The sequence below is a fragment of the Podarcis liolepis genome (genome assembly GCF_965112155.1).
Source record: "Podarcis liolepis genome assembly, chromosome: 10".
Taxonomy (NCBI): domain Eukaryota; kingdom Metazoa; phylum Chordata; class Lepidosauria; order Squamata; family Lacertidae; genus Podarcis; species Podarcis liolepis.
Genome location: NC_139562.1, coordinates 52,167,303 through 52,191,947, shown reverse-complemented (window position 1 = coordinate 52,191,947; position 24,645 = coordinate 52,167,303). Strand labels below are relative to the sequence as shown.

Below are 24,645 nucleotides of genomic sequence, written 5' to 3'. Positions count from 1 at the left end.
AAAACATGAATATCCCACAGAATGTTAACAGTCTTGCTTAGGGCTGAGGGAAGAGGCAATACAGTCAGGAGGTGATTGGTGGGGGAAAGGGTCCATCAGAAATAGATTTAAAATAGTGTATCAGTGTTGGAATATATTTGAGAGGAGATTGGTGTCTTTTCAGCTTTGCCAGCTATACTTCAGCCCTGATGACATTGATTGTACTTGGCAAATCTGAGCTAAGGATGATGGTTCTATATTAAAGCCTACAAGTAATTAGTCCTAGATACATAAATTTTAGAAATGGACATATTAACTTTTAGGAAAAGAAATTGGTTGTGCCAGAACAAATAAACAAAGCTAGTAATACACAAAAGTATATTAATAGCTTTCCCCCATTGCTTTCCTTCATAAATTCTGTGAGTTGAAGAGATGTATTAATCAGAATATTTCATATCTCACATCAACATAACTAGATGCAAAATACATATTCCAGTAGCTTATAGACTCCTATTTCACAAGTTATTAAGATTTTATTATGCATCATTTATCTTGTAGTCTGCAGTTGGTTTTGTTGCCTTAATAAAAGAAAATAGATCATATATATAATTTAGCCAGGATCGTAATGTATGTAATATTTTCTTCTTTTTCTAGTGTTATTATTACAACAGTATTATATCTTTCGGATGCCCTTCGTAAAAACTTCTTAAATGAAAGCTTTGATTACAAGGTAAGCTAGTGATTGGCTTCCGTAATAACTATCTTTTCCTCCTAAATGTCTGTTAGTATCTTCCATTCCACTCTGTTTCCACGCTGGGCTTCCAGTGCAATGAGCTCTCCTAAATTTTATTTCCTTCCTGTAGTCTCTGGGGAAACAATAGTACTGCCACAGATTTAGGCTGATCAATGAGTAGTGGATCACAATCCTGTGCTGAATATGACTTTGTAGAACTTCTATTTTAGTTCATTTGGAAGTTTTAGAATGATCTGCATTTTAGGTTATCCAGCTGCCTGTACCTTTTCTTAGTTATTCTAATTTTTAAAGAGTTTTTTAGTTTGGTTCGTGGACATATGTGTTGTATTTACTGACCTGCTCGTGGTGTTAAAATGTGTTTCATTGGAACTTTTGATCTTAACAAACATTTTCCTTCCCAGCATCCCCCTGCACTTATTTATTTATTTATTTTATTTTATTTATTTATTTATTTATTTACATGTCCCACTTACTTTTTTTTAAAAAAAGCACTCATGGCAGCATACATCTAAATCATGGTCACCATAGTGTTGCTCAGCTAGGGTTGCCATATGTCCTCTTTTTCCAGGACACATCCTCCTTTTCATGGGTAGAGTTGTCAAAGCAATCTATAGTTATAAGTGGAAGTTGGCAAATGTGTCCTATTTTTTGCTTCTCAAAATATAGCAACCCTAGCTGTAGTATCTCTTAACAGGAGGGAAACAACCACACTTTGTGTTTGCGGCCACCGAGACCATATAACACCGGTTCTGAAAGACCTACATTGGCTCCCAATACATTTCCGAGCACAATTCAAAGTGTTGGTGATGACCTTTAAAGCCCTAAACAGCCTCAGCCCAGTATACCTGAAGGAGCATTTCCACCTCCATTGTCCAGCCTGGACATTGAGGTCCAGCTCCAAGGGCCTTCTGTTGATTCCCTCACTGCAAGAAGTGAAGTTGCAGGGAACCAGGCAGAGGGTCTTCTCGGTAGTGGTGCCCTCCTTGTGGAACACCCTCCCATCAGATGTCAAGGAAATAAACAACTATCTGACTTTTAGAAGACATCTGAAGGCAGCCCTGTTTAGGGAAGTTTTTAATGTTTGATGTTTTATTGTGTTTTTAATATTCTGTTGGGAGCTGCCTGGAGTGACTGGGGAAACCCAGCCAGATGGGCAGGATATGAATAACAAACTTATTATTATTATTATTATTATTATTATTATTATTATTATTATTTACTTCCAGATATGGGATTCCTACTTTTACCTGGCTGTCATTTTTATAAACCAGTTATGCCTGCAGTTAGAGATGTTTACCCCATCGAAGAAGAAAAAGGTGTTAGAAAAGTAAGTATCACTATCACTATTGAACTAGAGAGCACCCAATATTTCTGTTACTCTTTATTATGCAAAGTAAGGTAGCGGTCTTTGGGGGAAACTATCCTGTGATGTAACTTTTTTAAAAAAAGAAAAGAAAAACCCATATTGCTGGATTTAAGATGCTTTTTTAAAAACAACAACAGACAGAGCAATCGTCACGATGGGCAATTCTTAACAGCTGAATTTATTGCTGACATAACTTGAATGACACTTGCCAGGAAAAGAAAAGGAATACTTTGGGTATTCTGTACGAACCATCCAAGCTCTTGGATGAAATCTGCCTGGTCCATCTTAATTCTAAGTTATGTAGTTCCTGTTTAATGCAAGGAATGGGGTTGATGTGCAGAAGAAGTACACGTCAGGAATCAAAGAAAGGAGGTCTGCCTGTGAGAATAACTATATGTATAGCTCAATTTTTTCCTCACTGTTTTGTTGCAGTGATCCCCACTGCTGAAGACACATGCTGCTTTTTAAACTGAAGGCCTCATTACCTCTTTAGCAGTAGGAACTGTTATGGCAGGGAGGAAGACATCAGTTATGACTGCAGTTTTCTTCCACAAAAGCACACCCTTTGGAATTCCAGCTATCGTGTCTGTGTAATCTTGTGAGAACTCTATATTACATTGCAACCTGATAGCTGGGCCACACTCTGAAAATAATTCCAATTAAAAAACACATCTAGAAGCAGTTTCGGTTAAAAACATCCCCAAAGCAATTACAGTTAAAAATATTATTCTGTCCTATGATCAGGAGGTTGACAGGAGCAGGATTGTTCAGCCACATATTCTACAAGTACTCAAATTCCAGGAGCAAAATGCACAGCAGTTGCCCTTCTTTGGTTTATGATACAGTGAAATGATCTGCCAAATAATCTTTGGTTTTTAAAAATATATCACAGATACGGCGATATGCGGGTGACAATGGGATGTGAAATCTTCAGCATGTGGCAAAATTTAGGTAAGCTTTTTGGTTTTTCTTAAGAACCCGGTCCATATATATGTATAAAAACTGGAGTTGCTTTACTTAGAAAACTGTGCAAAAGCGTGACCTACAGTATGTAAGCCTTAACAAATGAAGATTCAGAAGTGAAACAGATCTTATGTGTGGATCCTGAAAGCTTGCACTTGCTTCCATATCCTTAAATTTGGAGGCAATACTTATTAATACACCGTTTTGAAGGATTGTGGTAAACCAGTGGCCACTAACATCTGGTGAATGCAGTTTCGTGGCACATCTGCAGAAGGTGCTTCAGATCTTGAAGTTGATCATTCTAATCAATATATTGCTTGTTATCAACGATCACTCCTCCTCCTCCGTTCTAGACTACAAAGTCACAAGCAATGTTAATTCCAAATACCCATATAGCCGGATGGAGTCAGGAACTGCAGTGAGAGCCTTCCTCTGTCAGTTGCCACTCTCACTTCCTGCAGGATTGTACAATCCCTGCTCTTCTAAGAAACACATGGGTGGAAATCGAGGCTGGAGAAGGAGGAGGAGTGCAGATTCCTTTTCCCTGTATCTTTCTTAGCCATTGCAAATAACAGTGTGGAGCTGAGAATTTTGGCAAGGGTCTTATGTCTGTTTCTGCTTTACCAGGGCTAGATGGTCCCAGTTTCTTGAAGGCTGGGTGGTCCTGCAGATGCTGGACTACAACTGCCATGGTCCCTGCCCACTGGCCATGTTGGCTGAGGGTGCTGGGAGTTGTAGTCCAACAGGATCTGGGGAACCACAGTACCCCACCCCTGCTTTCAGAAATAGCTCAGACCATAGAGGTTGAGACTATCTCAGGGTTTGAACCCCACATTGGGCAAAAGATTCCTGTATTGCAGGATGCTGAGTTAGATGACCCTTGTGATGCTTTTCAACTCTACAATTCTATGATTCTGTAATACTCTAAAGAGGACAGATGGCAACAGTGTGATTAGACCACCCCTTCTAACACTGCCAAGGCGTTTAAGCATCTCCAGCTTTGCCAAAAGATGTGGAAGATGTTTGGTTCAGAAACCTTGCTTGCAAGATGCTGAAGTCTAAAGATGCAAATGGTAATAATGAGCCAATAAAATCCTGTTTGTTACAAAGCTAATTGACTTGGTGGTGCAGCTGACAGTTTAAGAGACTAATATGCTGTAGCATTGGATAAGTATCTCTAGACTAAATGATTTATTGCAGAGTAATTTCTCCCTCCCCTGAGTATAAAAGACTGCTTACCACTTAACAACAAGCCAGTTACCTAGATGACTAATTGGAGTCAATAAAAGGCTGCTAATCTCTTAACTAATTGCCCCACTGATTAACCATCAAATTGATTAACTGATTCAGAGGGCAATCCTATGGCAAGATGTGCTGGGATGAGGGCACATCTCCATCTCAGATACCTGGCTTAGCTGGCATTAAGTTGCCAACTCTGGCTCAGCCAAATATACGCTGGCATAACTTTCCTATCCTGGCTCAGCCAGGACCAAAGCTGGCTGAGTCAAGGCTGCTGGAATTCCCCCAAAAAAAGTGGTGTGCAAGGGGGTGTGGTGTGCTGGACCCAGAGAGCAGGGACTTAGGCTCAATCCCAAGCTTGTTCAGCTCAGTCACGTGACCTGGGAACCCAGCACAGAGCACTGTTTTAAAGGCTTTCTTTCTTTCTGCCAGGCTTAAGTAGAGCAGCAGCAATTTCTCTGCTGAACAGGTTTGGATCTGGCATAACGCTATGCCAGCTTAATTTACACTGGCTTGCTTCACACCAGCTTCTCAGGCATAGGATTGCTCCCTACACAATTATCTATTCACTGTTCTTTAATAGCAACAAGGACACCTTTTTTGAGGATATTGTGTTGTCACATCTAAATGATTCATCTCAGTTCTTTGGATATTTGGTTAATGCACTTTGGTTACATGCTAAAGAAGCTAACCTTTAATGACTATATTTAGCAGGGTCATTAATGAAGGACCGCCTTATTTAACTCATTAATGAATGGCTTCATTTTGGATAAGGTTATTTTACCCTAACGCTGAATGAATTACAACTTATTGTTGAATGAATTACAATATCAATGAATTAATGATGGTTCTAGCTAGTTGTCTTTTACTATTTTAATTTTGGATTAAGATACACATTTTACTGAAGCTTATGAAAGGGGTTAATTATTAGCTTATTCCATGTCACCACGAAATGATTTTATTCACTTGAATTTGTTTATGATTGCTTGTAAATAGTATAAATAGTCTTTGATTAAGGTTTATGAATTTGATAAGAAATTTTGGTAAGCAACTTATGATTAAGTGGCAAAAGGAGAAAATTGAGTATTGGATACTTCACCTCAGTTTACTTTTTAGGATTATTATTATTATTATTATTAAATTTATTACCCGCCCCGCACCCTAAGGTCCCAGAGTGAGTGACAACATTAAAACGCAGCATTACAACACAATATTAAAAACAGTTTACAGCAACTTACAATTACAGAAATAAGTACACCTGAAGTGTCAAAAGCCAGGGCAAAAAGGAGAGTCTTCAGGATTCTCCAGAAACTGTATAATGAAGGTGCCAGATACACCTCCTAGAGGCGTAGAGACTCAGTTCTACAACTTGAGTCAATAAGTAATTTTGAATGCTTGTTTGCTGATCAGACTATTGACAAACAAGGTTTATATGGTCTATAATGAAATATTAGCTTAATAAAATGCAGAACTCACATGCTTTATGAATCACAGGGGGTGGGATGGAATGCAGATCCACGTGGAAATATTGTTTTGCCTCTTCCTTGACAGATGCTGGAAAATAATGATGATGATGATGATTATGATATATATGCCCCAAATGATGGGCAGGCAATGTTCTATAAAATGTGTGTATGGTGGGTTTAGTTTAGTTTTTGTTTTTTTAAAAAACTGTTAATAGAATTTACTGAATTATTATTGTAGTAGACACAAATGGTATGTTAAATCCAGAGGGAAAATAATTGTACTTTGCCAAAAATAGTCTAATGAAATAAAAGGGCACATTATACTGAAAGATAAAAAGGTAAAGGACCCCTGACAGTTAAGTCCAGTCGTAGACGACTCTGGGGTTGTGGCGCTCATCTCGCTTTACTGGCCAAGGGAGCCAACGTTTGTCTGCAGACAGTTTTTCCGGGTCATGTGGCCAGCATGGCGAAACCAGAGCAGTGCACGGAAATGCCATTTACCTTCCCGCTGGAGCTGTACCTATTTATCTACTTGCACTTTGATGGGCTTTCGAACTGCTAGGTTGACAGGAGCAGGGACCGAGCAACGGGAGCTCACCCCGTCGCGGGGATTCAAACTGCCAACCTTCTGATCGGCAAGCCCAAGAGGCTCAGTGGTTTAGACCAGGAGTAGGCAACCTAAGGCCCGTGGGCTGGATGCGGCCCAATCACCTTCTAAATCCAGTCCACGGACGGTCCGGGAATCAGCGTGTTTTTACATGACTGGAATGAGTGCATTTATTTTAAATGCATCTCTAGGTTATTTGTGGATCATAGGAATTTGTTCATTATTATTATTTTCAAAAGGAGGCTGTGTCACCTGTGCTGGCCCTTGCTGGCTTGGGGGGCTGTGGTTGCTGCCCCCCCATAATCTGGGTGGGGGATATGCTTTGGATTTGTGAGTTACTGTCGTTCAGCTCCAAGGTCCAGGCCTAGCTCTTATCACGGGATCCTTAGGAATATCATCATTTTTATTTGTGTGTTCATTATACATTGTTAGTAGTGGCATACAGTATTATATTATATTCTACTGGAACTGCCAGTGTTGTTTGGAATGCAGATAAGCTCTTATAACCTTCCCCCACCTAGAAAAAAAAAGTCATGTATTGATCTTCTGTATTTTGAAAACACATACATTATAGAGAACTTGAAAATACTCCCACGAGCGAATTTGCTGTCAAGTTTCGTAATGGAAAATAACAAGACTCTGAAGGGTGCCAAACCAATTATATGTGAATATAATGTGAAGGGTTATATTGAAGCAACACAAAGCATGTTGTGCGCCACAACCCATGCCTGGGTCTCTCTATCTGTTGGTGCTATTAGCAGGGATTACTTCATCCATGCAGATTAGAAAACATTGCTAATCTGATGGGTAATACTAGTTTGTTGCCAGAGAGAACATTATGTTACTTCAGCCAACGTATTTCAGTAACTTCTTCATGGACCATTGGGCGGTTCTCAAATTAATAAAACTTCTTTAATTCCAATTAAAGAAACACTCTTAGTGGGCAACTTTCACCCTTAAGTTGTTTTGTTTTTGTTTGTAAAGGGATTCGTCGTCGTCCCCCCCCCCCAAAAAAGCTAAGTGCCAGCTTCCTTTTCTACAGATGAAATTTGCACTTCCATTGTTGTGACTACAAAATGGAGGGTGGGTGCACTTTTTTGCCTCTACCTGATGTGCATATACATTCAGGTGGGTACTCACACTTGCTCCAGTCTCTGAAGATTCAGATACAAGAATACCAGAACAGCTTGTACCTCTAACACAAAACTGGCCTTTTAGAAAACATGTACTATGCAATCTTTGCTTCTAGTCCTGTTTGATCATTGTTTCTTGACGATTTTATTTATTTCATAGTCCCGTTTGATTCATGTTGCATTCCAGTTAACAAGTTAGTCAGTGCGAATTGGTTTGGTGGAGAGACCCATTTCTTAGGAAAACACTTCAAGAAGGTCGAGCTATTTTTTCTCCACATCCCGGTCTCAAAATCTCTGTGAGACATGAGCAGTCTCATCCATGTGTAAGATTAGGCCTATCTTTATCTTGTCCTTGGTTTCTTTCTCTTATATCTATTCATAAAATGACCCACGCTGAAAACGTTATTGGACAAAACGTACTGTAGATCTTTATGATGTCAAATAACTCAATCCATCTTACAGTTATAGCATTTCTGTTTTGCAGTATTTCATATCTGAATGTAGTTCAAGTCAATCTGGCTTCGTTTTCATTTTAGGCGAACACAAAGTCCACTTCATCCCAGCACTGATTGGCCCGTTCTTAGAAGTGACACTGATACCTCAACCGGATCTTCGAAATGTAATGATTCCTATTTTCCATGACATGATGGACTGGGAGCAAAGGCGCAGTGGCAACTTTAAACAGGTATTTTTATTTTTTATTTTGATCAACTGGTTAAGAGAAGAGAAATAATTCCCTGACAGAAATGTTTCCAGCAGGCATTTAAAATTTGACACAGAATGCACTTGATAAAACTCTATCGGCAGAATATTCCAGAGGACAAGGCTGAGGACACTAAAGACTTGGGTAGAATCTACACACATATAAGAAAAAGCTGTGAAAATCGTTTTTTAAAAAAGTTTTTGAAAAATGCGTAGCTCACTGTCGCCATCTAGTGTCACAGTTTTGAAGTGTTTTATTTGCAGCTGTGTAGCTGAGTCCTTGGTTTCTTACTGTTGTCAAATGAGCCTCGAGGAATGACCAGCGATGCTCCTGCAGATGATCTCAGTGATCGAGCTGGGATATAAGGGTTCAGGGGATCCCCGAGGTTGACCCTGGGCCTAAGGTGTTCAGGGCTTTGTAAGTTAATATGAGAACCTTGAACATGGCTCTGTAAATGGATACGAAACTTTATTGTGGGAACATTGGATGATGGCAGGTGTGGGAGGTGCCGCTGTACCCAAAGGCAGTTGGCAAGTGCTGCTATCACAGGTGCACATGAGTGTTGAAGGGAATATGGCCGGAAAACCGAAATGCCTTGGTGCCAAGATATGATGGACAGGGCAAAGAGAAAGGGGATTTGGTTTGCTAAAAACGAGTAGCAGAGGATTAAATAGCAGCGGAAATAACTGCATTTTGAGGAGGAATTTGAAGGTGAAGGTTGCTTCATAAATGGAGAAGTTGCAAGCATAGAGGGAAATGGTAGCTAGAACAAGGTTGGCGTGATAAAAGGAAGCAGGACAGCTAGCAAATGAATGTTTAAAGAGAGCAGCGATGGCAAGAATGTGGATGAGAGTAGTGTATTGCATTTGGTAGATAGGATTTTAGATTTGATCATAAGAAACTTGAGTCAAACCATTCATCCATCTAGTTCCTTTTAAAATGAACTTCAATGAATGGAATGGCTGGCTGATGCCACTCACTGCAGGCAAGAACAGTAGTTGCCTGTGGCATGTAGTCATGTTCCAGGCAGCGGTTGAAATCCTAAGGCACTGCAGCAGGAGAAAAAACTTGAAAGAAAATGTCTGGGCTCCTATGCAACAGATAAGTAATGGCTGCACTTTTATTGCTTGAAAAAATGATTGTGCGGAAAGGTCCTGTTACAGGAAGTGCTTGTGTCAGTATATGTGCTATGGACTGAACTGGGGTGGGTGGGACTATAGAAGTGAATGCAAGGTTCTATCTATCTACAGTGGTACCTCAGGTTAAGTACTTAATTTGTTCCGGAGGTCTGTACTTAACCTGAAACTGTTCTTAACCTGAAGCACCACTTTAGCTAATGGGGCCTCCTGCTGCTGCTGTGCCGCCAGAGCACAATTTCTGTTCTCATCCTGAAGCAAAGTTCTTAACCTGAAGCACTATTTCTGGGTTAGCGGAGTCTGTAACCTGAAGCGTATGTAACCTGAAGCATATGTAACCTGAGGTACCACTGTACTGTGATTTCTCACTAACGCGCCTCAATATTCACGCTTCCAAAGACTTGACCCTCGTGACTTGTCAAGCCGTGTCACAATCCAGTTCTTTTTTTTGCTACTTAAACAGTCTAGAAGATGCCAACTAAGGAAGAACTAAATGTGCCATCTGCTCTTGCAGTTTGTATCCTGCTCCTCGATGTATCTTCAGACCATTTCTCTCTGTTCCCTTTCCTGCTGCTTCAAATGAAGCAAAGCCACAGCGTCTGAATTTGGGAAGTGAAGTGGCAAAATAACTGGAGAGGAGTTTGCACAGATATCTTGCGGGGGGTGGGGGCGAGATTAAGGAATGAAAGTGGAGTGCAGTGAACGCAATATAAGCAGGCTATGATAAACTGTCAGTTACTCTATCAGGGATAACAGTTTTCATATAAACAGGGCACAAGCATTCATATTTATCTGTGCATTATTCATTATCACGAAAGACGCCGGCTATCATTCATTCCTTAATAATTCTACAGCAAGCCTTTCCTCTGGGTTTTTCGTTCACTAATTGTCTTTATTACTGTACAGGAGGCAATTTACAGATGCAATATTAACTGCAAAGAGCCACCTTGCTACATTTTCTTGATAACAAACACAGTCGTGTGTGTATTTAAGCAATGGTCCTTAGCTACCAAACTCATATTCCCCTAACCGCTCTTGTTTGCTGGGTTGAAAATTAAGAGCATCTTTCACTCGTCCAAGCACTATTGGAGGAAGGGTAGGTTTCCGTAGCAGTAGATTTCTGTTTCTCACCCAGCGCTGAAAGAGGCAGGCAGGTTATGATCATGTTAATCTAGGGATTTAGAGAAGGGGAATGGGGAAGAAAAAAGAGAGAGGCTTTTATGCTGATATACATATAGTTGTCTTTCATTTGCAGCCTGGGGTGGAATTTTGAGATGGGGAGTTATGTTGTCTGATGCATTTGTTTGGCTCCATAAATAGCTGCCTTAGCAGCACAAACGCCTGTAGTTTAAAGTCATGTTGCTCCTCTTAAATTGCTGCATATGTGCCATACATGAGAAGGCTCCTGTGAGATAATTTCAGCTCTACAAAGAATGGGAACAACATAGGAATCTTACTTAAATGCTTAATTCTTCATGTGAGGACAGACAGCCCTTTGTGGAAAACAAAAACCCTTTAAATAGTTTAGCCAACAATGTATATACCCTCATTTTACATGCAGACATATGTCACTTACAGGTGGAAGCAAAACTGATTGACAAATTGGATAGCTTGATGTCAGAAGGCAAAGGTGACGAAACATACCGAGAGCTCTTCAATAGTATGTGAGTAATAAATGTCCTAACTTTACGGATTGTTTTGTGATGGAGCGCAACTCCAGTACTGAAGGGGGGATTTTTGTCTTATTGAAATCTCTTTAATTTACCTAAACGAGTGAACAAGTCTTGTCTTTATGTCTAATTACTAAGATTGTGGGGTTTTCCTGTTCATTTTGAGAGCTAATTCTTTTCTCATTCATTTAATTGTTAAAACTGGAAGAGCTGGAAATTCTGACTAAGAGCTCAAACAATATGTAGTATTTTGAAAAGCAAGACTTTTAAGAAGGTATTTATTAAACATTTCACAATACGTTGGAAACTATATTGGTTTCTATTCTGTCTCTGCTCTCTTTTGCTAAATTTTCTCACATAAAAACCCTATATTAAAAGTAAATAAGTTTCCCGCAGTGAATAAATATTATACTGTTATAATGTGCAACGCATGCTAAAATTTTAAAAATTTAGTGTAAAATGTGAAGTAAAAAGTTTATTTTTCTAGAGAACATGCATTGAGCTAATATAGTTATTAATTCTATGTATAACTTAAAGAAGATGGGGTACAAACCAATTAGATTGGCATTTTTAAGCAACATTGATTTCAATGGAAGTGATAAGCAAATACTTGGATATTTGCTACTGTAATCATTTGCATGAATGTGGCACAAATTTAAATGGATTTTTTGTATTTTCAAAAATAATGGTTTCACATTTCCCATCTTTTCATTTGAAAGGAGTCAATGATATACCTAGAATCATACACAGCCATGTATTGCATCTTTTACCCTCACAATATTAGTCTGGGGGGGGGGGGAATAAAGTACTCTGAGAAAGCTTATGAAGTAAAACAGAAAAATTAGCACATTTTGATGCAGTAGGTATGAAGCTTAATTTTTCATCATGTCTCCATTTTACCTGTCAGTTGCTACTTACCATGACTTCCAATAGTTCAAGAAAGTATGATAGAACAAACAGATGTTTTGACTCTAAATGCCAATTAGACAAGAGAGGGTTAGAAACATAGCTAATTGGATGTAATAGCTGCCATCCAAATATCTTTATAGACAGACTATTTACTGCCAAGGCAGAAATCAGCTCTGCTAATTGGGCCCTACTCCAATGTAGGCAGAACTATTACCTCACATGCTCTGAGCGTGAGGGACAGCAACTCAATTTTTGTCTCTGCACAAAAACTGTGAAATGTTTAAATATCAAGATAGCTTTCAAGTCCCCAAAGATTGAACATCTATTATAAAAGTATCTTCTCCCCCTCTCCTTTCTGATTGATGGTGAGACCACTTACAAAGAAAGACGGATCACCTTTCTTCCTGGAACATACATCATCTCCTTTAAGGTGAATTGGCACAATGAGAACACCTGTGGCTGCTCTCTGCCTTGGTCTAGGTTCTAGCTTATAGAAAGTTTACTCGTGGTTCATATGCAATCTCGCACAACGCCCTGCCTGTGTCCAAAATGAATATTCAGCTCAGTATGTGCCCTCACCTGTTCTATTTGAAGTTCTGAAGAACATTGCTGATAAGCTGAAAATTGTATTTTAAATGTATGTTATATTAGAGTCAAACAGCCATACACATTTCATCTCTGTAGTATATGCAGTAGGGTACTTTGGAATGGGAACTTACTGTGTGTCAAACCCCATTGGTAATGTTGATATAAGAGCGGATTGGTTAATGTCTGATGAGCTTGACAATTGCAATAATAATAATTAATAATAATCATCATCATCTTATTTATACCTCGCTCATCTGGCTGGGTTGCCCAAGCCACTCTGGGCATCTTCCAACATATATAAAAATATAAAAAACTGTCAAACATTTTAAACTTCCCGATATAGGGCTGCCTTCAGATGTCTTCTAAAATTCAGATAGTTGTTTATCTCCTCAACATCTGATGGGAGGGTGCCAGAGGGTGGGTGCCACTACCGAGAAGGCCCTCTGCCTGGTTCCCTGCAACCTCACTTCTCACAGTGAGGGAACCACCAGAAGGCCCTCGGAGCTGGACCTCAGGGCTGAATGATGGGGGTGGAGACGCTCCTTCAGGTATACTGGGCCAAGGCCGTTTAGGGCTTTAAGGGTCAGTATCAACACTTTGAATTGTGCTCAAAAACATACAAGCATATGCAAGGATCTGAACTTGAGGCCTAAGTTGTAATATCATTAACAAAAGGGAATTTTTTTAAAAAATCCAGGTGTCTGTGTTCTGCTTTGTGTTCAAAATCATTTCATTCACCCATTATTTAAACAAAATATTTCCATCGTGTTCCATTGGGAACCAGTGCTTGAAATTAAAGCTTCAGTCCCACTTGTCCCATTGAATGCAGTGAGTGGTATTCAACTAAGTTTTACTCAGAGTAGACACCACCCTTAGGGATTTGCTTCCAAGTCATTATACATGAATTGGGCTGTAAGCTGAGGTAATACTAGAAGCATGTACACTGTAGTTAAAGCTTCACAAAGTTCTAGGGTAATCTTTGACTGGTTTTCACTTTTTAAAGCTTAGAGCAACAGATTTAAAAAGTAGCTTCTAGTGACCCCACTTGTAAAGAGGGCAGAGATAGACTTTATTATGATAATGCATTTTTATTTTTAACTGAACTTGCCCTGCAGTTCTTGAATTATGGAACAAATCATAAAGCATTAAAATAAATAAATCCCTAGGACAATTCTGTTTAAAACATTCAAGTATTTATTGATTTCAGAAACAAATCACCCACGTCACCTTCATTTTAAAAAAAAATTGTTTGGAGACCAGCGCTACTTAAAACTCTGTTGTAATGAAATATCCTGCCAAATTGTAGCCATCAGTCTTCTAGCCGGTTTCAACTGGGGAGCTCTGAAAAGTCACAGATATGGCTGACTTGGAACTAAGAGGTGTACTAAAAATGGAGGAGAGAATGGTTTATGACTCTGACTCTCCAGTTATCCTGTCCTGCTTCACTTTATCATGAAATCATGGAAATTTCAAAGCAATAATGCCCTAAGTTTAAAAAATAAATAAATGTTAGAAGAACACGGCTCTTTTGATGCATAGACTTTAACAGTTAAATTATTCCCATCAGAAACCTTTTAATGATTGAAGCATTTGTTATTTATTTCATTTTTTTATTTTTTGAGTATTGCACATTTATTTTCACATATCAAGCGTGAAAAGCCAAGCTCTGTAGAAATTTCTACAACCTTGAAAACTGACTGGTTAAGATTTATATCAACTCTTTCCTCACCAAAATGTAGACATTGCACATAGATAACTTTTCACTTATTAAAAGCAGAAAAACAAGTGGCACATGACACCAAGTTCAAATGTCATGATAATTTGGTGTGCAAAATAGAAGAAAAATACCTGCCCTCAAGAGAGACTTCCGACATTTGTAAGGTAAAGGTAAAGGGACCCCTGACCATTAGGTCCAGTTGCAGATGACTCTGGGGTTGTGGCGCTCATCTCGCTTTATTGGCTGAGGGAGCCGGCGTACAGCTTCCGGGTCATGTGGCCAGCATGACTAAGCCGCTTCTGGCGAACCAGAGCAGCACACGGAAATGCGTTTTACCTTCCCACCGGAGCGGTACCTGTTTATCTACGTGCACTTTGACGTGCTTTCGAACTGCTAGGTTGGCAGGAGCTGGGACTGAGCAACAGGAGCTGACCCCGTCGCGGGGATATGAACTGCTGACCATCTGATCAGCAAGCCCTAGGCTCTGTGGTTTAGACCACAGCGCCACCCGCGTTAAACAGAACATCCCAAAGAATCTTTATGGATAAACTTCCTGAACTAAATAGCTGACTGGATACATTCCAGTTACAATGGTGTTTGGGTGCACTTCCTTTTTATACGAAGAAAAAGACAGAGATATAAAATCTGACAAAATGGAGATTAGATGATGATGTGATACTTTTTTTTTAAATTAGAGAATCATTCCTGAAAATTTGTTGCAATTTCGTTAATTTTAAATCAGTCGGTGTGTTGCTCACATTTCATTAGGCATTCCTGTGGTATAGACTTAACACGACACTTTTTGTATGCATAGATACCAGTCTTCAACACTATGGTGCAATGTCTGATTTACATTAAATGAAAATTGTCTTTGGTTGAAGAAGTAGTTCATTATACTTGCAACATCTCAAGCATAGCTGTTGTGGTGATAAACCACAAGAGTGAAGTTTCTGATAGACAATTTTAGTCCAGGAGCTCTTGTGACAATCTCAAGCATAGCAAATTTCATGGAGATTTTTTCTAATATCAGTGGTTTCACAGGACCTTTGTGACACCTCTCCATCTTGCACACAGAGTTGTCATTGCTTGAGGTGAGGCTTTTCCATGTGGCCCAGAGTCTTTAGATCTAAGTAGCAGCATAATTGCAAAGTGTTGTTGCTGTTTTATTAATTAAATTTGTATACTGCCCTTCATCCACAAATCACAGGCTGGATCACAACATAGAAATACAAAACAAGAACACCAAATACACAATAAAACAAACAAACCAATAACCCACCTATCACGAACACATAGAATCTTAATCAGCCAAACGCCTGGTTATAGAGAAATGTTGGCTAATCCATATCACTTCTGAGGGATTATAGCAGCTCTCATTTTGAGATGTTTCCTCACCTTCAGCAAGTGTTTTGGAGAGGCTCTTTTGTCAGGAATGTTTGCTTTGTACATTATCTTTGAAAGGTCAGCAAGGCAAGCGGTAAACCAGCAGAATCTTTAATCTGTCCCAATTGCCCAGTGCCAGGAACTCACTCTCAAGCCACACCCCCCAAAAAAACACACACCTGGACAGAGAGAGCTTGGAAAGAGAGAGAATCTGCATAGACCACAGCAATTTCCCCTCCCCAACTCTCACTTGTGCCCTGATTCTGCACCTAGTACCCGAATGCCATGGGCACAGCTGGGTGAGACCAACTCCACCCTGTTCCACCACCTAGGCCTCAGGGTTACAGAGTGATTCATAATCAAATCATGGATGAGGGAGGTCTTAATCACAGCTGACTTGGCATTCAGCAAAGCAGCCATTGTTGCTTGTTCAGATTTAGCACAGATACCCCACAAACAGCCCATAAGCAAGCCCATTTCCTATTATTATTATTATTATTATTATTATTATTATTATTATTATTATGCACCCACTACAGCTGACACGGTTTCTGTTGCCTCTGTCATAGAACTGTAGAATCTTAGCATTGGAAGGGACCCCAAGGGTCATCTAGTCCAGCCCCCTTCAATGCAGAAATCTCAGCTAAAGCATCCATGACAGATGGTCATCCAAGCACTACAATACAGGATATGGCACAAAGAACCACTCTTGCTTTTTCAAACTATATATTTTAATTTTTTTTTACATAACTCTATACCGGTGCCAATCAAGGATTGTTGCTGAATGCTGGCAATCTAGCTGCAGGTTGAAGAAGCACCGTTCTGGGTGTTTGGAAAGCAAACAGGCCTCTGGAGAAGGATCAAAGGAAGATGGAATAAAAGATTACAGTAAAGCATGCAGAAGAGTTTCTGCTTCGCGGTATGCAGGAGAGAACACCAGCTTAGCTGGAATACCCTTCTTCTTACTTCCTATCGAGATATTGCCCGAGGAAGCGGAGGCTTGTTTTTGAGAGGCTCTCTTGTCAGGAATGTTTGCTTTGTGCATTATCTTTGAAAGGTCTGCGATGCAAAGGGTTTGCACGAATTCCTGGTGGGAGGGAGGGAGGGAGGGAGGCAGGACCTACCCACATGATATACTGGATGCAAAAAATATAAACTGAAAGTAAGCCTGTATTTAAATTGGCTAATCCATATCACTTCTGAGAGATTATAGCCGCTCTCATTTTGAGATGTTTCCTCACCTTCAGCAAGTCTTTGATATTTGGCAGGGGAGAAACCTCCAGGCGAGAGAACATTTTCCTTCGGCGCAATTTCCTAATCCCCTCAGCACTTCTGCAGGAATCCAGTTCGTTTTCCTGAATATGTTAAAATAGATGAAGCCCAACCTTCCGGTACCCTAATTTATGTCACTCAAGGCAGTGGCGGAGCTTCATGCTCCGGCACTGGGGGGTGGAGAGCAGACGGGGGCGTGGCTGGTGCGTGTCCCGGGGGCGTGGCGTGTGTCCTGGGGGCGGGGCATGCTGCCTGCAGGGGCGTGGTGCCCAGCGCAGGTGGGGGAACAGCCGTGATGGCACCCCACCGGGATCGCGCTGCCGGGGGCGGTGAGCTCCTCCCACACACCTCTTCCTCCGCCAGTGACTCAAGGGCTATTTCAGGCTTTGTGCAGATGTGTTTCTTGGAGGTTTCCAGGTGAACCCTGTTCTGTCTGAAGGGGAAACATATGCCTCTAAACCCACAAGTATGTATAGCAGGAAGCTGGCTTCGGCTTCGGCTTTCCAGGACATGGACATCTCCCTCAAATGCTATGGAGTTGACTATATGGCATATAGGAGTGGAACTGGCCATCACTTGATTACATAGCTGTCAACGTTTCCCTTTTTTTAAGGGAAATTCCCTTATTCTGAATAGGATTCCTCACAAGAAAAGGGAAAAGTTGACAGCTATGCTTGATTACAGGATCAAGAGCTATGTGTAAGCAAGCTGAAGTGTGACCTAAAAATAATTTGGACTGCAACAACATGATCAATATTTTCCTTCCCTCAGTGCAGACATGTCAGGGCAGTATAGTTCAAGCTGTTGAATAGGATGTGCATGTTTGACTATTAGGTTGGCCATATGTCCTACTTTACAGGGAATAGTTCTCTATCTGTAAAGCTTCCTGAGAAATGTCCTCTATTCTAAGGGCTATCCGTGTCAAGTACAGTTCAAGTACAGTTTTGGACTACTGCAATGCGCTCTACGTGGGGCTACCTTTGAAGGTGACCCGGAAACTACAAGTAATTCAGAATGCGGCAGCTAGACTGGTGACTGGGAGTGGCTGCCAAGACCATATAACACTGGTTCTGAAAGACCTTCATTGGCTCCCAGTATGTTTCTGAGCACAATTCAAGTGTTGGTGCTGACCTTTAAAACCCTAAACGGCCTCGCCCAGTATACTTGAAGGAGCATCTCCACCCCCATCTTTTAGCCTGGATACGGAGGTCCAGTGCCGAGGGCCTTCTGGCAGTTCCCTCATTGCGAGAAAGGAGGTTACAGGGAACCAGTCAGAGGGCCTTCTAGGTGGTGGCGCCGTCCCTGTGGAACGCCCTCCCATCAGATGTCAAGGAAATAAACAACTATCTGACTTTTAGAAGACATCTGAAGGAAGCCCTGAATAGGGAAGTTTTTAATGTTTGATGTTTTACCGTGTTTTTAATATTCTGTTGGGAGCCAGCCAGATGGGAGGGGTATAAATAATAAGTTATTATTATTATAGGCAAGTGGGTAGTGTGTGTCTCATACAAAATGTGAAGGAACATAAACTTTTTTTCTCCCATCCCAGGAATACACTTCTGTGCTCTCAGACCATTATGCAGTTAAAAAATCTGTTAAATAATTACTCATTGCGGGTCTTGGGACTAGGCTTTTAAGGAATGTTAGGCTGGTCCAAACTGCCAATTGCTGACATTGTAGAGTCTTAAGTGCCAAGGGTAGCCCAGCATAGCTTTGGGTTATCCAAGGGCTATTTAAAAGCCCTTGGGGATGTGGCAGTTGTGGGGAGCATGTTTGAAAAGTTTGCCCATGGAATCTCCCAACCCATGGTGAGCCAGGCGTTGCCAGAGCATTAGCATTTTTCAGCGGGTGGTGGAAGTCAGATTCTGCACTTGGTATGTACAACTGGCTTTCCATATGCTGGTGGATGCCTCCACTGTGCACTCAGATGGTTGTGTGAATAGTTCTTAGATATGTTTGGTTCTCCTTTCCATAAGTTTCTGGTTGGTTGTCGTGCTTTGACCTAAGAAACATAAGCGGGTACTTCAGTGCTGTTGCTTTGGAATGACTTAACCATCCCCATGTCTGCTCCCTTTCTAACACGAGCATGACAATGGACTGTATCACCTTCCCCAATGTGTCCAACATCCCCACTTTTACAAAATACATACCAGTAACTAGATAGATCCTCAGGATTCAGTCAAAGGCAAGGGAACTGGAATGGGGGAACAACTAGTTTTTCACAGAGAGACAGAGAGCGCACAGGAGAGGGAGGGAGAGATCTACAAATGCCCAAAACACATTAAGAAACCCAGAATCCTTGTTTATGATTTGTGGGAGGGGGACTTGTCCCTGGAGGATACCTGTGTTATCAACATAGAAATGTTTCAAAGCTTCTCCCAAGACACTTCTGCAAAAGGCATAGTTGTGATGGGGTCTTGAGTGCTTGTAGAATCACCTTTGGGCAGCTCTAGGGTTCTAGGGCTCAGCCTTGGAATGTGAGAGGCAATCCTGAAGGACAAAGTCTCTGTGAGCCTATGCCATGTGCCCTTCTGAGGCTTGCATGCATCTAGATTTGGGGAAAGGACTTCCGGAACAACCCCCAGCCCCTCTCATTTTTAGAAACTAAGCAAATGCTAGCGGTTGCTCATTGGTATTATTGTCAGTGCTTCTATTTCTGTATTTTCATATTACTGCTGGGCTCAGACCCTTTCAATTCTAACTGACCTGGTGCATTTGGCTAACGTTTGCCACCAAGAAGCTACCAATTATTTAACAGTTAAATGAATGAGATTGAAATGCGTAAATAACACCAAGCGAAAGGAAAGTGTTTGGGTTAAAAAAGAAAAAAAATTCTCCTCAGGAAAAGGCTTTTCCTGTGGCAGTTACAATGCAGTAAATTGTGTGGGTGCAGAACTACTGTCGACTAAAGTACGGAGGGGGAAAAAATCCTACATTGAGAAGATTTGAAATCTCATCGAAAGGGAAGCAGTGAGATGGGAAATGCTCTCTTCTAGGTAACAAAATCTTCAGTTTCTTTTCTTGATGTTGAAATACAGGTCTAATGAATAGCACAAAGGGGTGAGCATGCAATAAATCCCGAATCTTCTGTGTGTAAAGGTTGTGAGATGTCTAGATATATTTGGAAAATAGGATGCTTTCTCTCTGTGTGTGTGTTGTCTTGAAGTTGGCTAACCTAAAAAAAATTCAATTTGCCTTGTCAATGCTTCCTGGAGTAGAATTCCACTCTTTGGTCCTTATCCCAGGTAAGAGAATATTTGCAATTGTGCTTAGTTTGAAGGAAATAATAATAATAAAATCTGTGAATGAGCAGATACTGCTAAGGCATTTTTGGGTACCTTTGAGTATAAATTGGTTGTTATGGAGACCGGTAAAAATAAATGCTGATATTTTGCCCTGGGTTCATTCCTTCCAGCTTGCTGAAGAAAATTGAACGTGAAACATGGAGAGAAAGTGGCGTTTCATTAATCGCCACTGTAACCCGTCTTATGGAGAGACTGCTGGACTACAGGTGAGCAATTGCTGCATGATTTATAGCAAGAAATATGCCATGGTCTGAAAGCCTGGTGCCAGCATTCCTTTGAGAAAATTATCATTAGCTAGAATATGAAAGCACACACACACAACACCAGATACCAAGTTTTCTGGAGTTCATAATTCAATGTAGGGTACAAGGGGGTAAGCCACATGTTTGATTGCCTCCCCCACCCCACCCACACAAAATTTTCTTTGCCTGTCGAGAGCTTATGTGCCAGGAAGAAGAGTTCTCACCACCTTCCTGACATAATAGTTTTCTATGTAAAAGGTTCTCCTCCCAAAAAATAAATAAATCACAGAACATTAGTAGAACGCCGTGGTTCTGCATATGTAGATCAGCTCTAAGAATGACTCTTATGCTAGTGCAAATCAGTCTCATGTTGCACTAATGTGCGCCTCAGCTGTGCACTAGGTCTGGTGGTATTACATCAGGCGTATTGCCAGTGTCAGGTTGGGTCTTACTGTGCATCTTCTGATGGGTCCTGTACGGAATGCATTGCAACCCCCTCCTCACTTTTGACATCTGTAGGAGCTGTGGCAACAGACACAGCCAAGAATCGAGGACGAATTGTCTTAGGTTCTGCACATTTGGCGTAGAGAGAGGCCATCTGTGGCCTGAAAACATGATGGCAACTAGACAGAGCAGACGAAAGATGTAGGAGGCAGGTAGCGCTAGTCTAAATTTTTCATGTAAGCCACGGATCACTTGAATCCAAAGAAAGAAAGAAAGTCCACATGTAGTGAGGCTACAGGGAATCAGACAGAGGGCCTTCTCGGTAGTGGTGGAACGCCCTCCCATCAGATGTCAAAGAGATAAATAATTACCTGACATTCAGAAGACATCTTAAGGCAGCCCTGTTCAGGGAAGTTTTTAATATGTAACGCTGTACTGTTTTTAACACTGATTGGGAGCCGCCCAGAGTGGCTGGGGAAACTCAGCCAGATGGGTGGGGTATTAATAATAATAATAATAATAATAATAATTATTATTATTATTATTATTATTATTATTATTATTATTATCATCTGTCCTGTTTTCCTTTGGTGATATGAGTCTTGCAGGTGGTCTGCTTAGTTTGATAGCAATTCCAGGCATTGGGTGAGTGGTGAATAGCATATTGCAGCTCACCTTGCTTTGCAGGGCCTGCTCTCAAAGAAATGCAAAAGATCTCTGGCTGTGCATTTGTTCTTTATATAGTTGTAATCTTTGCGGTGACCCTGTGCATCACATCCTTGTTGCCGATTGAGGGGTGGGGTGGGCAGGAATCAGGTTTGCCTAAGGCCCCCTTGAGGGTATATGGCAAAGGCAAGAATCAAATTGCTACCCTGCACCATAACTCCTTTCTACTGTGGGGACTGAGCACAGAAAGATTGGCTGCATTCTTCCTACCTATAACATTCACTTGTGAGCGAGCATTGATCAGCTCAGTGGGACTTACTTCCATGCCAACATGCTCAGGGCTGGGCTGTGTGTGTTTTTAGATGAGGCCATGCATGAAATCTTCAATGCCAGAATCTAAACACAGGATCATCTTGAAATTCCAGTCCCCTTTCTAATTCTAGACTGTGGGAAGTCTCACTCCATATCCCCCCCTTTTTGGTTTTTCATTTTTATAACAATATTTTTTATTGATTTTCATTAAATAATGCACAAAAGGAGCTACAGATACATTGAGTTTCCCCTTTTCTCCAAACTTCTTCCCTCCCTCCCACAGAACAGCTCACTCCATATCCTTGAAAGAGGACGATCTGAACCATATTTGTTGTATTTGCTTTCAATTTCATAAGATAGTCAGGTTATTAAAGATTTACAGTGTAGATCCAGAAAGATGCTTGGGTATATATGGTGGGATTTATATTATTATTAAACAAACAAACAAAAACTAGTGCATGTATACAATGCTTTACAGAGGAGGAGAGGATCTGTTCTTACCACTTAGGTCTTCCAGTTGACAGGGGTAGAACAAACTCTTGCCCATGGACCCATTGTTTAGTATCATAGCTCCACTAGCTTGGACAAAAAGAAAGATGATTTAGGATGGAAGCTGCAGTGTATCCTTCTGGGGCTGGGTTTCCCAAACTTGGGTATCCAGATGTTTCTGGACTACAACTCCCATCATCCTTAGCTAGCAGGACTAGTGTTCAGGTATTGTGGGAATTGTAGTCCAAAAGCAGCTGGAAACCCAAGTTTGGAAAACCCTGTTGTAAGGCATGAGTGGGGAATCTTTCTCAGCCCAATGGATGAATTCTTGTTTCAGCAACCTTACGGACAACATGTGCCAGTGGTGGCCAGAGTCAGAGGCAAAAAGTATGTGGAGCAACAAATGACGAATTTACTTTTGTACAGTAGGTTAGACAAGCGGATTGGCAAGGCAGCTACAGCAATGGCTGAGATAATGTTGTGCTAAAGACCAATACCAAGATGAAGGTCTACTGGGCTTGTGTGTTGAGCACACTGCTTTATGGAACTTAACACTGGGCAGGAGCAACACCTCATTGCCTTCCGTATGTTCAGTGTCAGGAAGATTTTGGGTATCACATGGCAGGACAGTGCCTCAAATAAAGATGTGCTCTTCAAAGCCCACATTCTCAGCATGTTTACACTTCTGTCTCAGCGACATCTACACTGGCTTGGTCATGTATGCTGAGTGTTAGATAGCAGGATCCCAAAGGTTGTCCTTTACAGGGAGGTGGCTTCAGGCACCAAACTATTGGCAGACCAATTCTGTGTTATAAAGATGTCTGCAGACATGACATGAAGGCTGGCAACAGTAGCCCCACAGTGTGGGAATCCCTTGCAGATGACCACAGTGCCTGGAGACCGTCATTCATGCAACCACAGCAGTGATCAGAGGAGAAATGACTGCTGCGAGGAGCGCAGAGAGAAGAAACACTGTAGTGTATCTGTAACAGTGAAACCAGACGCCTTTGTCTTCCCCCGGCTGCAATGAAACATGTCTCTACCATATTGGACTCTACAACCACAGCAGGTGCTGAAACTCTCCAATGGTTTGACCCCGATGGTGCACTCTTCTGTTGTCTCTCAAGACAGATGAATGGCAACAACAACAACAACAACAACAACAACAACAACAACAACAACACACACACATACACACCATTGTCTTTTACCCTGGAATGCAAGAAACATGATCAGAGTTCCAGGACACATTCCAGCCAGCCAAAGCACTCATGAAAAGTGTGATTCATGGTCAGTGAGGGTTACGGCCTGTGTTAAAGGTAAAAAGGTAAAGGACCCCTGGGCGGTTATGTCCAGTCAAAGGCGACTATGGGGTTGTAGCACTCATCTTGCTTTCAGGCCGAAGGAGCTGGCGTTTGTCCACAGACACCTTTCTGGGTCATGTGTCCAGCATGACTAAACTGTTTCTGCCACAACGGGACACCACGACGGAAACCAGAGCACATGCAAATGTCGTTTACCTTCCCACCACAATGGTGCCTGTTTATCTACTTGCACTGTGTGCTTTCAAACTGCTAGGTTGGCAGGAGCTGGGGCAGAGCAATGGGAGCTCACTCCATCACGGCGATTCGAACCACCAACCTTCCAGTCGGCAAGCCCAAGAGGCTCAGTGGTTTAGACCACAGCACTCCCCACGTCCCGGGGAGATGCATTGTGGCTAGGGAAGCATGTGTCTTGGAAAAGATCCCAAGAGAGGCATGGAGAGCTGCATTTATTCCCCAAACCAGAGGTTCCCCATGTCTGCTCCACAGCAACCAATTGGCATTCCCCTGTTTCATCCAGTTCTACCAGAACTCCATCCTTTTAATTCCTTTGCTCTATTCATTGGCTGTGGAGGAGCAGCCTGGAGTGCTGGGAGTGCAAAAACTGCCCTGGGTCACTGTGTCATCTCCTCACACTGATTGTGGAGCAGCTCAGGCTCGAAGCCTGAATCTCTGGGCTGGCCAGAGCCATTGGACTCAGATAGGGAATGAGGGAGTTATTCTGCCAATAACTGAACTCATTTACTTTTCACATTTAGATTACTGTCTCACCTAGTTGTAGTGGGAGGCTCTCAGAGGCACTCTGAATTTTATTGCTTCATGTGTTTTAGAGCTCAAATCTGGCATCGAAAAACAATTTTGGAGCGAAACCTGCAGGTTCTGGGGTTGAACACACTAGAGCTTTGGCTCACATTAATCCACATACCTGCAATTGTTTGTTCTCTGAGGGTCATTGGCCCTTGATAGGGGGGAAAAAGTGT

General features: G+C 41.4%; 1 protein-coding gene across 8 annotated transcripts in view; it reads left to right on the top strand.

Moving 5' to 3' along the window:
- Positions 1-24,645, top strand: part of DOCK4 (dedicator of cytokinesis 4) — a 244,474-nt gene that overhangs the window by 176,464 nt on the left and 43,365 nt on the right. For 4 of the 8 annotated variants that reach the window (XM_083463218.1, XM_083463217.1, XM_083463214.1 and 1 more), the window contains exons 28-34: positions 634-709; positions 1,960-2,060; positions 2,992-3,050; positions 8,044-8,192; positions 10,925-11,010; positions 20,104-20,130; positions 20,301-20,396. In XM_083463218.1, coding sequence (XP_083319344.1) covers positions 634-709; positions 1,960-2,060; positions 2,992-3,050; positions 8,044-8,192; positions 10,925-11,010; positions 20,104-20,130; positions 20,301-20,396 — 594 coding nt within the window. The remainder of the gene's footprint in view (positions 1-633; positions 710-1,959; positions 2,061-2,991; positions 3,051-8,043; positions 8,193-10,924; positions 11,011-20,103; positions 20,131-20,300; positions 20,397-24,645) is intronic. The other 4 variants (XM_083463219.1, XM_083463220.1, XM_083463216.1 and 1 more) reach the window with 1 other exon arrangement.